This window comes from Pezoporus occidentalis, unplaced genomic scaffold, assembly GCF_034315485.1.
Source record: "Pezoporus occidentalis ecotype Australia unplaced genomic scaffold, CSIRO_AGI_Poc_V1 ctg56, whole genome shotgun sequence".
Classification (NCBI taxonomy): Eukaryota; Metazoa; Chordata; class Aves; order Psittaciformes; family Psittacidae; genus Pezoporus; species Pezoporus occidentalis.
In genome coordinates this window covers 1,780,613-1,795,171 of record NW_026915899.1, presented here as the reverse complement: position 1 = coordinate 1,795,171, position 14,559 = coordinate 1,780,613, and the positions used below count along the sequence as shown (strand labels likewise).

Below are 14,559 nucleotides of genomic sequence, written 5' to 3'. Positions count from 1 at the left end.
ACTTAGCTTGCCCATTTGGCCCAGCTCACATAAAAGGATTGCTGGTGGTGCTGACTTCAGCAGTCCTAACTTGCATGTCACACGAAAATGAGAAAGGCTGATGGACTTTCAGTCTTTCAAAACTGAAGTCTACCCGTTTCCAAATTAGCTGAATGGGAGCTACATAAAATTAATCTGGGACTTAAATCTTACGCTTGGAATATTCTAACCAAGGAAGAATGTGTTATCAAACACCTGATGGCCTCTGGTTAATTTTAAAGCTGTATGTCAATGGAGACACTTGATCCCAAATGTCTATTACATGCTTTAGCACCATAGAAAAAATATAATTCACTGGACATCAAATCCACATAGAATGATGGACAGTGGGTTGGCAACATTCTATCTTGCCTACCAAAACCCAAGGGATGACAGCCTGTATTGGTAAAATTCTACGCAATATCGCACTGACATCACCTTTTTCATCAGAGTCGGAATCTGATTCATCTGAGCTTTCAACAACTTCCATGTCATCTTCATCCTCATCATCTTCCTCTTCTTCATCCTCATGATCGCTTACTTCCTGAATTTCCTCCTACAAAGCATACAAAATAGAATGATGAAGCACACACTTTTCCATCCCCCTATTACCCTTGTAAATCTTTAGACAATGAACAAATAAACCAAAAATTTCTAAATACTTACTGCTTCCAATTCATTATTCTCTCTTTCTGAAGTACCTTTTTCATCCCTCTTCTCCTGCTCGTTATCTGTGTTATCCTCTTTAACACTAGCAGAAGAGGCACAGACAAAACATTCACAAAATGAAATGACATGTGCATCCCATCCCCCAAACCAATAAGTTACAGTTCCAAATAAAGATGAAAAGCAAAGTTTAGTTAGACAAAGGTTGGGCATAGGTAAAATGCAACTTCCAGACCCCCACAGATAATAAGATATCCAGACCCCCACAGATAAAAAGAGCTTAATTACTCTTAAACTTACTTGCAAAATAATACTAATGATTGGTTTAGGGCACATTGCACAAGTGGGAGAACCAGAATACACATCTTCATATACTAGATCAGTACTCATTTTGCATGAAGTTGCAGTATACCCAGGATAGCTTTTACAAAGGAAAAAAACAAAACCACAGTGTGCAGGTACAGGATGTGTTACAGGTATTACTATACTCTCACAGAGCCTACTGTGCTAACAGTCATTTGAAAGTTTATGTATGAACCTTAAATATCATACAGTTATCTACTTTGATAACAAGGACATGCTCAAAATAGGTATTGCTACAACAAAGACAGTTGAGAAATACTGAATTTTTGCAGTAAGACTGTCTCAAAGAAATTTTCCCAACAATTAAGTTTACATTTTAGTCTATTTCCATGGTGGGCATTTTTCAGAGTATGGTTCTAAACCTAAAGTCAAGTATCTGTATATTCTTTCCACTCTTGGCAACTTGAACTGTAGTGATGCCTTGTACAAATTTCACCAAGGTTCTTTTTTTGTTTTGTTTTAAAGGTTTGGTGCATTACCCATTAGGATGAGTTTTGAAGTTTTAAATGCACATTTGAGACATCACAATTCAAATTCAAAAATCAATAGCACTCTGTAAATTGTCACAGACCAAATGTCAGTCCCTCTAGTGCTACATGCACAAACCCAAAGTCATCCCCAACAAATGGGAAATTATGATAGGACAGGGCTAGACACCACAGGGGTAATAATGAAAAATTGTGGTTAGGATTGCATAATGTGGAATACAGGGAACACTGAGCCAAACAATCTCATTTCCACAAATTCTCAGCAGCTCTTCCAGGCAGAATTGTACTGCTTAATTTATGTGCTATTGATCTGTGGATTCACATCATCTGCAAGAATTCAGTGGGGATTTTTTGGATCAGAGTAGACAGCTGAAAAATAAGAGATTCCTTATTTCCCTTTTTAGTGCCCTCAACTGCTCTATGACCAACTACTTTCTGTACTGCTTTGTCTGAAACTGAACAGAAGTAATGGTTAAGGCTTCAGCCACATTATTTCCAAAATAAAAGCAAACTTAACTGAGGTGTGAAGGTCCAAGACCTTCTTGATCTCAGATGCCAGCACTACTATTGTCATACGCTGCCTGCTATGTATCTCACACAATATAAGTTCTTGCACCTTCCTCCCACCTTTCATTCCATATAGTCCATGCAAGAAAGGAATACACTTGACTATATATCAACTCCCAAAGGCATCACCTCCCCACAAAACACTTGTTCAACACTGTGAAATCCTAGAGTCAACCTCAATTCCACAACAGAGGTTTCTTCCAGTTAACACACTTGTTGCAAGTCAGAACAGGGAAGAATTATGAAAAGCCAAATGAACTACTCTTGAAGTATTTATAAATCTGCCCAACTTCTATTCATGTTTGACAACCAGTTAATTGAAATGACAGGTAATTAAAAACCTGGGAAATATTCCAACCTTCTTTCTTCTTGACTGCTTTCCTCAAGTTTCTGTAGCCTTCAAAAGCACGAGGTACAGTATTGGAAGGCCAAGCCAATGAAGGACAAACCAGACAGTGAAAAGCAAAAGTGATAAGAAGGTAAAAAAATGATACATGAGCTTGTGGAGTTTAAAATGAAATTTTAAAAGAGACAACAAGTAGTAAAAAGGCAATACATTTTGCATAGTTGGAAAGTAAATAGAAAACAAAGAAGAAGCATTTGTAGGATAACTAATCTTTCACTGTCAACAGCTGTAAATTCAAGTTACACTAACAAAGAAGTTTTAGATAGAGATAGTATGTTTCACTTTAAGAATTATTATTAATTCAAATATTATTAATAATTCAAAAAAATCTCTTGGCTCTAAAAAAAGCTTATTCCTCTTTTACCACTTCAAATTGGCAGGTAAAATTGCAAGAAGTACTGCCACTGTATCAAAATTATATATCCTTAGGAACATATATCAGAAAAAAAAACAACCAAGCACTAGGTTGATATGTGCAGATAAGACTGTAATATAAAATAGTAATTAGAACATTAATATTAATATTCTAAATCATATTCTGAATATAATGAATATAAAAATCTTCAAGCTGCATTTATTTATTTTGTTGGTTTTTTTAATAAAAAGCAGAAAACTGCAGTTTATTTTTTCCTGAGGTTCAAAAAGTACATGCCAATGATGCTTGTTATTTTTTAATAAATTAACAGAAAATATGCATTGGAAGCAGTGAGATGGAAAAAGTGTTAGTATTTCTGCTTGTACTTTTTCCTCTTGAGCAAATGTGGATGTAAAGAAATGTCTGCATGTCTTATGTAAGTGCAGAGATGGTTTAAATTTCAGCAACTACTGAAATTCCTCATGCTCCCATTATGAGCAAGTTTTGAGCAAGAGCTTTTGCTGCCTTTTCACCTCACACTGCCTGCCATCCTCCTTCAGTATCGGCCCGGAGCTAATACGCTGAACCCTGTGTAACTTTATCACTAATTTAGTTTAATAAAGGTTAAGGCAATCAAAAGACAGCAGTCAAAAAAGGTTACCAGGTATGTAATGCTGTCTAACAACTGAAAGGAATGTAATAGGTTTGCTTTGGGACTTCGGATGACCAGGTCACACTTTGGGATGCTCCAATCAAGCATGTCAGTATTTCAGTAGACAAAATATTACTGACGTATAAACTGCTTCTGATAAATTTTGAGAGATGCTTGTTAAAGGCTACAGGTATATAGCACTACATACCTGCTGCTCATCCAGAAACTGGCTCTTAGATCTTCAAGCTAGCTCACAACGGTTTAGATAAGTTGCACATATCTAGAATTATGGACCTTTTATAGTACAGACCCATAACCAGGAAACAGAGAAAGGTAGCAGATAGGGCAAAACTAGTAACTAGGGTTATCAATCCCATTTTAATAGGAAAATACTAGTTAACTTTAAAAGAACAGGAAGCCTAAAAAAAAAAAAAACCAACCCAGAAAATAAAAGCAGCTAAATGCCTGTAGAAGACAGAAGTAGAGCAAAGAATCCCTACCAAACTGCAGGATAAATGCTCCCTTTGCAGCACATCAGCATACCCATTACTAATTGCTGAAATTTCAATACAATAAAAATTCACAGTGATATATCCTGAACACAGACTTTGCACTTCATTAATTAGAAGCATTCTGTAGGTATGAAGTATGACAAACTATTTGCATAATCCCTCAAATTCTAACATTTCTTAGCTTCTAAGGATCTTTTTCTCCTAACATGCACCTTAAATATGTATTTATAACAAAGCAGTCCGAAGATGGGCTGGTAGATAGATTCAAACCTTATCAGCACTTTGAAGAGAGTGAGCCCATTCTATAGAACAGAAGACCCGCAAAAGGTCTTTTTCAACTTAATTTTTCCTATGGTTCTCCTATTGTTTAACACTAGGATAGAAAGCCGATCTCAAAAATAGCTTACGGTAAGTAAGTCCTACTTCTGGATCAGACCACTTTGCTGTCCCATTCACAAGATTATTGTCCTGGTATGAGCAAGTGTGACTAGACATTGAAGCTTCTTTCAGAAAAGACAAAAAGAAAACAAACCAAAACCACCAACACCACACCCTAGAATAAACCACCATGCATTTTACTACTGTATGCAGGGTAAAACTACTATCTGCTTTTTTCCAAGTGATCACCTCCAACAATAAGAGATGTTACTTAACATACATAGTAAACTTTATCTTGTTTACTGGTCGAAATCCTGTCTTCCACATAATACTCAGGCCCCAACCTAACAACTGGGGCTCTGTCTAAGCACGCGTTTAAATGCATGTTCAATTCTAGAATTTGTTGAAACATACAAAATCAAATCTCTTCATTCATGCATTTACAGTTACAGAATATACTGAAGTGTTTCAGCTGAAGAAAGGCCAGAACATTCTGCTGATTTCATTTAATACTTCCATCCTTCCCCACAAGTTCCTACAGACACGAGACATAAAATTCTATCAAAATCCCCATAAAAGTGTAAGAGTTTCCTGAAAAATTATACGCAAAGGAAGAATTGGTTTGTTCTTAAAATGAGTGTTCTCTACAAGTATCAGACATTCATGCCATGAATGGATTTATATTGGTCCTCAAATTACTAACTGAAATCTACTTTATACTTCAACTATATTCTAGACTTACACTGTTTTAGTTTTACTCTTAACTTGAAGTCTGAAGGGTCATTAGTAGAAAGATGAATGGATTAGAAGTGTGGAAAATCTCAAAGAAAAGGGTAAGATCTCTAATGGAATCAAAGTCTGAGAGTACACAAACAGATCCTTGCTGTACTAACTGCTGTCTAAACAGGCATTTATATCAATGCTGATGAGCATTTTAGTGTATGAGTAGCTGGATGGCAAAGACCAGCAAAGCATGATGTTGCAGAGGATTAGAAAACCTCAAACCAAAGACATTCATAAAAGAAGGAAATAAAGAAAAGAAGCAGTTCCAAGAGCTACCAAAGAACTCACAGCTATTCAGAATATCTTTTCTTCAGAAAGCTGTTTTAGTTTTGACATATGGTAGAAAAAAAATTATATTTTGGGTTTTTTTTTTAAACTTCTGTTGAATTTCAGGCATGTTTTTTAAAAAAAATTAAAAATATCGAAATCAATGGAGAGCACCTGTGCTTTTACCACTGTGCATCAGAAAAACTGATTACAGAGACATCCTTCTACAAATACTGCATATTTTCCTGGAAGAAAAGATGCAAAAGAAAAACACCTCTAACTTCAATGCACAGAAGGGTTTGAAGGAACAGCAATTTAGGATCCAAACCCACACAGCAACAACTACTAATAAAGAGAAAACAAACAGCATCATAAATCATACACCACCTCTTTTTCTTTTTCCTTTCTTTTTTTTTCAGCTTTTCTAGATCTTTCTTGGCTATATCTAGGATTTCCATTGTCTCTTTCTCGGAAGAAAACATAGAAGCAGAAAATGCTGATGGGCCACCAAAGTACGTGGATCTTGTTGAAGCTCTTGACAAGTTGCGTCGAAGATTTTCATTCACTGCTTCACTTTCTAATAATTTTGCTCTTAACAAAAGAAGAAAAAAGAATTGTAGACCATGAATCACAAGTATTACTAATGCATGAGATACACACTCGTTAGCATCTCTAACTGCAATGCATTACCTTCAGTTTAAAAAAACTGAAAATCAAGGTAAAGTCTCACAAAATACAAGTGTAGTCAACCCCTTGAGAGCATTTTACACAGTGGGTTATATATGTAAAATATAGATAACTAGACAGAATACATATATGTGTGTTTATGTAGACATTTACATGTAGAGATATATATCTGCATATGCTACATATCTATACGCATTACACAAAAGCTTATAATTGGGAATATGCCACATTTTTTTTTTTTGCATAATACACCTCCAAGAAATACAGAAATAAAAATACCTAAAATATTTAATACTTTGGCTGAGAAAGAAAGCAGATGTGGTTTTTTTCTTTTTAACATTAATTCATTACAAGTAATTTCTCAGCACTATCATTTGTATATGAGGTTATGAAGTTATAACAATCATTCCAAGTTTTGCTGCCCTCTGTGCAGCAATATCAAGTCATCGTCACTATTTAGGCAACATGTTATTTTCATTTCTACTGCCAGTTTCATTTTTAACATTTTAATTATTTTGTGGCCAAGAACAACACCAGATGGTTCTAGAAGCTGAAGGACCACTGTCCTAAAGTAATCCTCACACAGGAAAACAGCTGTTTTGGTGCAGCATTTGTTTGCTTGTTTGGGGGGTTTTCTGTTAATGAAAATTGCTCAAATACATGTTATGCAAATACCTGAGATCTTCAATTTCCTTGATATAATTATGAATCATGTTGCCAATTTCTTCATTTCCTTCTCCTTTGAAGGACAGACAGAAAGAGGAAGTGGGGTAAGAGAAAGACTGAGAAAGAACAGTAACCATATAAACATCTGAATACAGCTACTCGGCACAAGGTACCAGCAAATAGAAACAGTCATGTGCGCTACATGTTTAGATTTACCTGGTTTGTTAAAGACATTTCTCCTTAAACTGCATTAAGTTTTTGTTTCCTTTGTCTCTTATGATCAGGATTATTACAAGTAACTGTTTCTACTTGTTTTCCATATTAGCATCTTTTAACAATGCATGGACATAAATCTAAATAACCTAACAAACAATGCGTAAGAAGAACAATGCAGTCATGGTAAGTCAACAGGTTGATTATTCTATGAGGTGAAAAGCAAGCCAACATTCACCCATCTGTGACCTGCTCCTCACCCAAAGCAAATTATTTAATTCCATGTATAGCTAAGCATGTAAATAATTCCTGACCAAATGTGTTATTTCACATTTCATGTTGCTCATAGTCTCAAATGAATTGTCAAATCAGGCTACCAAACTATTTCTGCTAATAGAAGTCTCCAGAAAAGGAAGAAAGAATCAGATGGGAACTTATCTACGCCAAAGCAGGTCCTTCATTACAGTAACAAAGGCATCACCTCATTCTAAGGGACCAATACAGCAAGAACATACAACCAATTTAAGTTCATGAACTTAAGAAGCAGTTTATACCCAATGCACCCACAGCATACCTGTTCTGGCTAGGACTTGGTTGGCCTGATCACTCATAAGTTGTGTTATTCTGGCTCTCAGTGCATCAATAGTCTCTTGCATTGCTTTAATTCTAACACGCAGATTGTTGTTTTCTGTTTGCAGCATTGCATTTTCATGAAACATGTCATTGATGCTTTCAACGCCATCTTCATCTATAATCCTTTTACCCTTAAGTAAATACATTTTATTAATAAAAGCTGACCTACACATGAAAAATTTTTATCTTAAAGGCAATCAACAGATTACTTGAAATTACAAATAGACACTCATAGCAAAAGATAAGTTTCTCTCAAAAAGTTTACAACAATGGATATATAGATACTTTCCAAGACACTGATGTTTGGCCAACACATTAACTTTTGGATCCTGTCCTAGTCTGAAATACAAGTTCTTGAAGACATTAAGAAATGATATGTCAATTCTTAATCAAATCAGAATATGGATAGCAAAGGAGGATGACACTGTTTGACACAGTTAATGCTGAGAACATTATTTGTTCAAAATTGCAGGAGATAGCAGGAGATAGCCTTATAATTTAACATGTATTTTTAAAACAACTTGTTTGAGCTGTCTAGTAATTTTTTAGAAGCAGTAACTGGACACATTCATTTATGTAACAAATAAACTGGTCAATTCTGCTTTGGAAGTGACTATTTCTCATTAATGTGCACAAGCTCAATTTTTGCCTTCAAAGGGTAACGAACATGCAGCATTTGTTGACATCACTGGCATTCCATTGGTCTACCTTTCCTTTGGGAATTCTATATAAATTTTCTAAAAGCATACAGTGATCAAAGGAATTCAAAATGTTGTTTAAGTTTGGGTTGCTATTCAAATTTTTTTAATGTATGAAGTAGAAGTAGCCAAAAGAAAAACAAGCTGTAGAGCTACAAGCATTTTAAAGGAAAAATCCTAATAGGATAAACTTACTGTTTTGTATTCCATGAGTTCCATCTGTAGCCGTGTAATCTCACTGCGCAAAGCATTTATTTGTTGACTAGCTCTATCCTGATTAACCACCACCTTGTTCTTGATGTTCCGTGCCCGATTGGCATACTTTAATGTGTTCAAGGTTTCCATGAAATCTCGATCTGAAGGGCTCACACATGCTATCATCAGTGTTTGACTGGAACAATAGAAGTATAGGTCAGCATTACACATCAGGACCCTGTGGGTGAAGCGTTCTATAGACAAATACGAACAGCCCCACACTTGCAGGCCCTTGTTCTCATGGGGGACTTCAACCACCCTGACACCTGTTGGAATGACGGTATAGCCCAGCACAAGCAATCCAGAAGGTTCCCCAATTGTGTGGAAAACAGCTTCCTTTTACAAGTAGTAGAAGAGCCAACAAAGAGAGGTGCCATACTTGACCTCGTGCTCATCAACAGGGAAGGTCTGGTTGGAAATATGATGCTCCAGGACAGCGTTAGTTGTAGCAATCATGAGATGGTTGAGTTTGAGATCCTCAGGGCAGTGAGAAGAGAGTGCAGCAAGTTCACTGCCCTGGACTTCAAAAGAGCAGACTCTGGCCTCTTCAGAAACCTGCTTCGGAAAGTTCCATAGGATACAGCCCTAGAGGGCAGAGGGGCCCAAGACTGTTGGTTGATATTCAAGGATCACCTGCTGCAAGCTCAGGAGTGTTGCATCCCAACCAGAAGGAAGTGCAGCAGGAGGGCCAGGAGACCTCCTTGGATGGATAAGGAGCTCCTGAGGAAAATTCAAATGAAAAAAGAGGCTTATAAACAGTGGAAGCAAGGACAGCTGGCATGGGAAGAGGACAGGGATGTTGTCCAGGAAGCTAGGGATCAGGTTAGGAAAGCTAAGGCCCAGTCAGAATTAAACTTGGCTAGGGATGTGAAAGATAACAGGAAGAGATTCTAGAGGTACACTGCAAATAAAAGACAGACTAGGAACAATGTGGGCCCCCTCAGGAAGCTCTCGGGAGAACTGGCTACACAGGATTTGGAAAAGGCTGAGGTTCTGAATGGCTTTTTTGCTTCAGTCTTCACTGGTAAATGCTCTGACCACACCACCCAAGTCTGGGAAGGCAGATGCAGGGACTGTGAGAATGAAGACCTTGGGCCCATTGTAGGAGAGGAACTGGTTCGAGACCATCTTAAGAACCTGAACGTGCACAAGTCCATGGGACCTGATGAAATCCATCCGCGGGTCCTGAAGGAGCTGGCAAATGAAGCTGCAAAGCCGCTGGCCATCATATTTGAGAAATCATGGCAGTCAGGTGAAGTTCCCAATGACTGGAAAAAGGGAAATATAACCCCCATTTTCAAGAAGGGGAAAATGGATGACCCGGGGAATTACAGACCAGTCAGTCTCACCTCTGTGCCTGGCAAAATCTTGGGGCAGATTCTCCTGGCAGGCATGCTAAGGCACATGAAAATCAACAAGGTGCTTGGTGACAGCCAGCATGGCTTCACCAAGGGGAAATCCTGCCTGACCAATTTGGTGGCCTTCTATGATGGGGCTACAGAACTGAGGGACAGGGGTAGAGCAGCTGACGTCATCTACCTGGACTTGTGCAAAGCGTTCGACACTGTCCCACACAACATCCTTGTCTCTAAATTGGAGAGACATCAATTTGATGGATGGACCACTCGGTGGATAAAGAACTGGCTGGATGGTCGCACGCAAAGAGTTGTGGTCAATGGCTCAATGTCCAGCTGGAGACCAGTAACGAGTGGTGTCCCTCAGGGACTGTGTTGGGACTGGTCTTGTTCACCACCTTTGCTGATGACATGGACAGTGGGATTGAGTGCGCCCTCAGCAAGTTTGCCGATGACACCAAGCTGTGTGGTTCGGTTGATACGCTGGAGGGAAGGAATGCCATCCAATGAACATGAGCCGGCTTCAGTGTGCGCTTGCAGCCCAGAAAGCCAACCGTATCCTGGGCTGCATCAAAACGAGTGTGACCAGCAGGTCGAAGGAGGTGATCCTGCCCCTCTACTCTGCTCTTGTGAGACCTCACCTGGAGTATTGTGTGCAGTTCTGGTGTCCTCAACATGAAAAAGACATGGAACTGTTGGAACAAGTCCAGGGGAGGGACATGAGGGTGATGGGGCATGTGGGGAGTGAAGGCAATAATATTTGCATGAAAAAGAGTTTGGGAATGACCTCTGAGGCCTTGGTGCTTGACAAGCCCTGGGGCGATGAGTTGGAGCACTGAAGGGCAGGGAAGGCTGAAAAGCAAACCTTGGGAGGATGGGCCAGGATGCTGTTGTGGCAGGAATCTCAGTTGGAGGCCACAGGATGTAGGGGTTGTGAGAAGGTCTGCAGCATTGTGATTGGACTATTTACCTGGAGGTTTTTACAGGGGCCAATGAGATCGAACATGGCATGTTTGTGCAGGTTGGGAAAGTACCAAACAGGAGGATAAAAAGGGCTTGATTGCAATAAAGCTGGATTTGAGTCTCAATTAGGATTTGAGTTTCCTCATCAACTTCAGTCCACGTCGTGAAACGCCACAAGGGGACTGGAGCACCTCCCGTATGAAGACGGGCTGAGAAAATTGGGGCTGTTCGGTCTGGAGGAGAGAAGGCTGCGTGGAGACCTCATAGCAGCCTTCCAGTATCTGAAGGGGGCCTACAACGATGCTGGGGAGGGACTCTTTATTAGGGACTGTAGTGATAGGACAAGGGGTAACGGGTTGAAACTTAAACAGGGGAGGCTTAGATTGGATATAAGGAAGAAGTTCTTTACTGTAAGGGTGGTGAGGCACTGGAATGGGCTGCCCAGAGAAGTTGTGAATGCTCCATCCCTGGCAGTGTTTAAGGCCAGGTTGGACAGAGCCTTGGGTGAAATGGTTTAGTGTGAGGTGTCCCTGCCCATGGCAGGGGGGTTGGAACTGAATGATCTTAAGGTCCTTTCCAACCTTAACTATTCTATGATTCTATGATTAGGAACAAAAGGACTAGAGAGAGGCTAACAGGCCTTCAGGCAGAAGGCGAAAGAAGGATAGTAGTGACTTCATAATATTTCTGAAAATATTCCTCAATCTAGCTGTCCTGGGTTCAGCAGTAGCACTCATTTTTCCCCTTCTTGGTAGCTGGTGCAGTGCAGTGTTTTGACTTTCAGCTTGGGAACAGAGCTGATAGTGATGTTTAGGTTTGGCCAAGGACTTTGTGAGCCTCATGCTCTGCCAGGGAGGAGGGGAGGCCAGGAGGAAGCAGAGACAGAACACCTGACCCAAACTGACCAAAGAGGTATTCCATACCACAGCACGTCATGCCCAGGATGTAACTGGGAGTTAGCCGGAAGGGCTGGGAGACTGCAGGGTTGGAGGAGGTATCGGTCGGAGCTTGGTCGGGCTGGGGGGGGGGCGAGTTATCGGTCGGCTGGTGGTGAGATGATGTATTCTCTTCCCTTGTTATTTCCTTTATCATTATTATCATTGGTGGTAGCAGTAGTGATTTGTGTTATACCTTAGTTACTAAACTGTTCTTATCTCAACCCGTGGGAGTTGCATTCTTTTCGATTCTCCTCTCCGTCCCTCCGAGAGCAGGGGGAGGGCAAGAAAGGGGGGGAAGTGAGTGAACGAGTTACCTGACTGGGTTTAAACCACGACAGTTCTTTTGGCGCCCAACGTGGGGCACGAAGGGTTGAGATAACAACAGATCTGACCGGATTAATAGTCACTCGTCACAATGCTGATTTATTGGCTCTCAGAGTTGTTTTGCTTGATCTCACAGCTTCAGAATGTTGTAACTTACGTAGAGCCGGTATTTGCTGTGATAGTGTTTATCAAGTGTGGGGCTTGGGCTAAGGTTCTTGTCTCACTGTGCTTTATGGCAATGGCTTGTAATACGGGCGGGCTCCAGCAGCAGGGCGGGACGGACGTGGCCGTGGACTTGTACCTGGCCGTCCGGCTGCTCTTCACCGCCCTGGCCCTCACCCTACTCTCCATCTTCGTGAGGCTGCGGGGAGCTGAGGGGGAGCGGCCCCGGGAGTCGGCGGCTGCTGAACCGGCCCGGGAGAGCGGCCCCGGGGAGCAAGCGGCGGCGGGAGCGGGGCCGGAGGCCGCGAGGGGACGGCTGCCGGTGGAGGAGGTCGGGGCGGTCGAGGAGCAGAAAGAAGGGGCTGCCGAGCAGCGGGAGAAGGCAGCGGAGAAGCCGAGCCCCGCGGAGGAGCCCAGCCCCGCGGCCGAGCCCAGCCCCGCGACGGCCGAGAGCATTCCCCGGAAGCCGCCCGCCGAGCCCCAGGAGGATGCAGGAGACCAGGCAGCATTTCCCAGCAAGGCAGAGGAGGAAGAGCTGGACTCAGGAAAAGAGAAGCTGGCGGTGGGAGAGCCGGCAAGCACAGCAGCTACACCAGCCCCAGTGACAAGTACAGCAGCTGCACCAGCCCCAGTGACAAGTACAGCAGCATCAACTGAGAGTTCTGAAGGTTTTGAATGGCCTTTGGGTATCCTTGGGACATGCCTGCTGATTGTGGTGGGGATCAGCATGTTGGCACACACACAGACTGTGTTCTACCCACAACCATTTTGTCTGATCTCAAAAGTTAAGCAGAGTCAGGTTTGGGCCTTGTCTGGGGTTAGACAACGATATAGGGTGACCAAGAGATTTTCCCCAAAGCTGGACAGTCATGAGTGGCAGGGTGTGTGGGACAGTATGGGCAAGTATCTAGTCCACTGGGCCCCTCCAGTGCTTTGGAAGCATTGGAGATGGAAGGCAGCTGTATGGAGTCCCCAGCAACAAGCTGCAGAAACTGCTGAAGGGGACAGTGAATTATTTTAAGCCTGGTGGGCCCATGGCACTTCAGGCCATCAGAGCAGAGATGCAACATAGAGATGGACTCATGATCGAGGGGTGGACTTAGCAATGGACACTATTGCCCAGGTTATTCACGAGTGTGAACACTGCACACAGTCTCTCCTGCTCTGGAAGACTGTTACAAGAGATGGAGCCTGACATCATGGACCAGATGGATTCAGCAGCTTTATAGCTACTGGTCCATGCACTTAGATAAGAGTGATGGTATATTGAAAATGTGGGATCTGAGCATGACGTGAATGGTATGGAATAAGGGGTGGATAATGTCCTGGGTTCAGCAGTAGCACTCATTTTTCCCCTTCTTGGTAGCTGGTGCAGTGCAGTGTTTTGACTTTCAGCTTGGGAACAGAGCTGATAGTGATGTTTAGGTTTGGCCAAGGACTTTGTGAGCCTCATGCTCTGCCAGGGAGGAGGGGAGGCCAGGAGGAAGCAGAGACAGAACACCTGACCCAAACTGACCAAAGAGGTATTCCATACCACAGCACGTCATGCCCAGGATGTAACTGGGAGTTAGCCGGAAGGGCTGGGAGACTGCAGGGTTGGAGGAGGTATCGGTCGGAGCTTGGTCGGGCTGGGGGGGGCGAGTTATCGGTCGGCTGGTGGTGAGATGATGTATTCTCTTCCCTTGTTATTTCCTTTATCATTATTATCATTGGTGGTAGCAGTAGTGATTTGTGTTATACCTTAGTTACTAAACTGTTCTTATCTCAACCCGTGGGAGTTGCATTCTTTTCGATTCTCCTCTCCGTCCCTCCGAGAGCAGGGGGAGGGCAAGAAAGGGGGGGAAGTGAGTGAATGAGTTACCTGACTGGGTTTAAACCACGACACTAGCTCACAGGAGAAGACTGTTAACCTCAGAGTTCAGCACTGTTTCATCTTATATCACCCTAGCATAGGAAATGCTAGATCATTAGTTGTTCTACATGTAAAATTGTAAATGCAATTAATTGGCGTTTCTATGAGCGTTTTTAAAATTATACTCAGTTTACCTAATCATACATAAACTGAGATTTAGGATTATCAACCTGAAGTCCTAAATAGTGATGCGGACCATGCAGTTGTCAGGGCTGCCTACTCTAATTCCTGAGGTGCCTACCTACATAATCTGAAAGCTGCCTAAACACTCATCTTCGCTGTCCATGCATGTGCAAAC

At 41.7% G+C, this 14,559-nt stretch overlaps 1 protein-coding gene across 10 annotated transcripts in view; it reads right to left on the bottom strand.

The window, feature by feature from the left end:
* Positions 1 to 14,559, bottom strand: part of KIF21A (kinesin family member 21A) — a 94,475-nt gene that overhangs the window by 36,958 nt on the left and 42,958 nt on the right. For 6 of the 10 annotated variants that reach the window (XM_062638314.1, XM_062638316.1, XM_062638322.1 and 3 more), the window contains 7 exons: positions 8,548 to 8,743; positions 7,596 to 7,785; positions 6,818 to 6,881; positions 5,843 to 6,046; positions 2,461 to 2,499; positions 685 to 769; positions 457 to 574 (listed from right to left, as the gene is read on the bottom strand). In XM_062638314.1, the coding sequence (XP_062494298.1) occupies positions 457 to 574; positions 685 to 769; positions 2,461 to 2,499; positions 5,843 to 6,046; positions 6,818 to 6,881; positions 7,596 to 7,785; positions 8,548 to 8,743 (896 nt within the window). The remainder of the gene's footprint in view (positions 1 to 456; positions 575 to 684; positions 770 to 2,460; positions 2,500 to 5,842; positions 6,047 to 6,817; positions 6,882 to 7,595; positions 7,786 to 8,547; positions 8,744 to 14,559) is intronic. The other 4 variants (XM_062638317.1, XM_062638324.1, XM_062638318.1 and 1 more) reach the window with 1 other exon arrangement.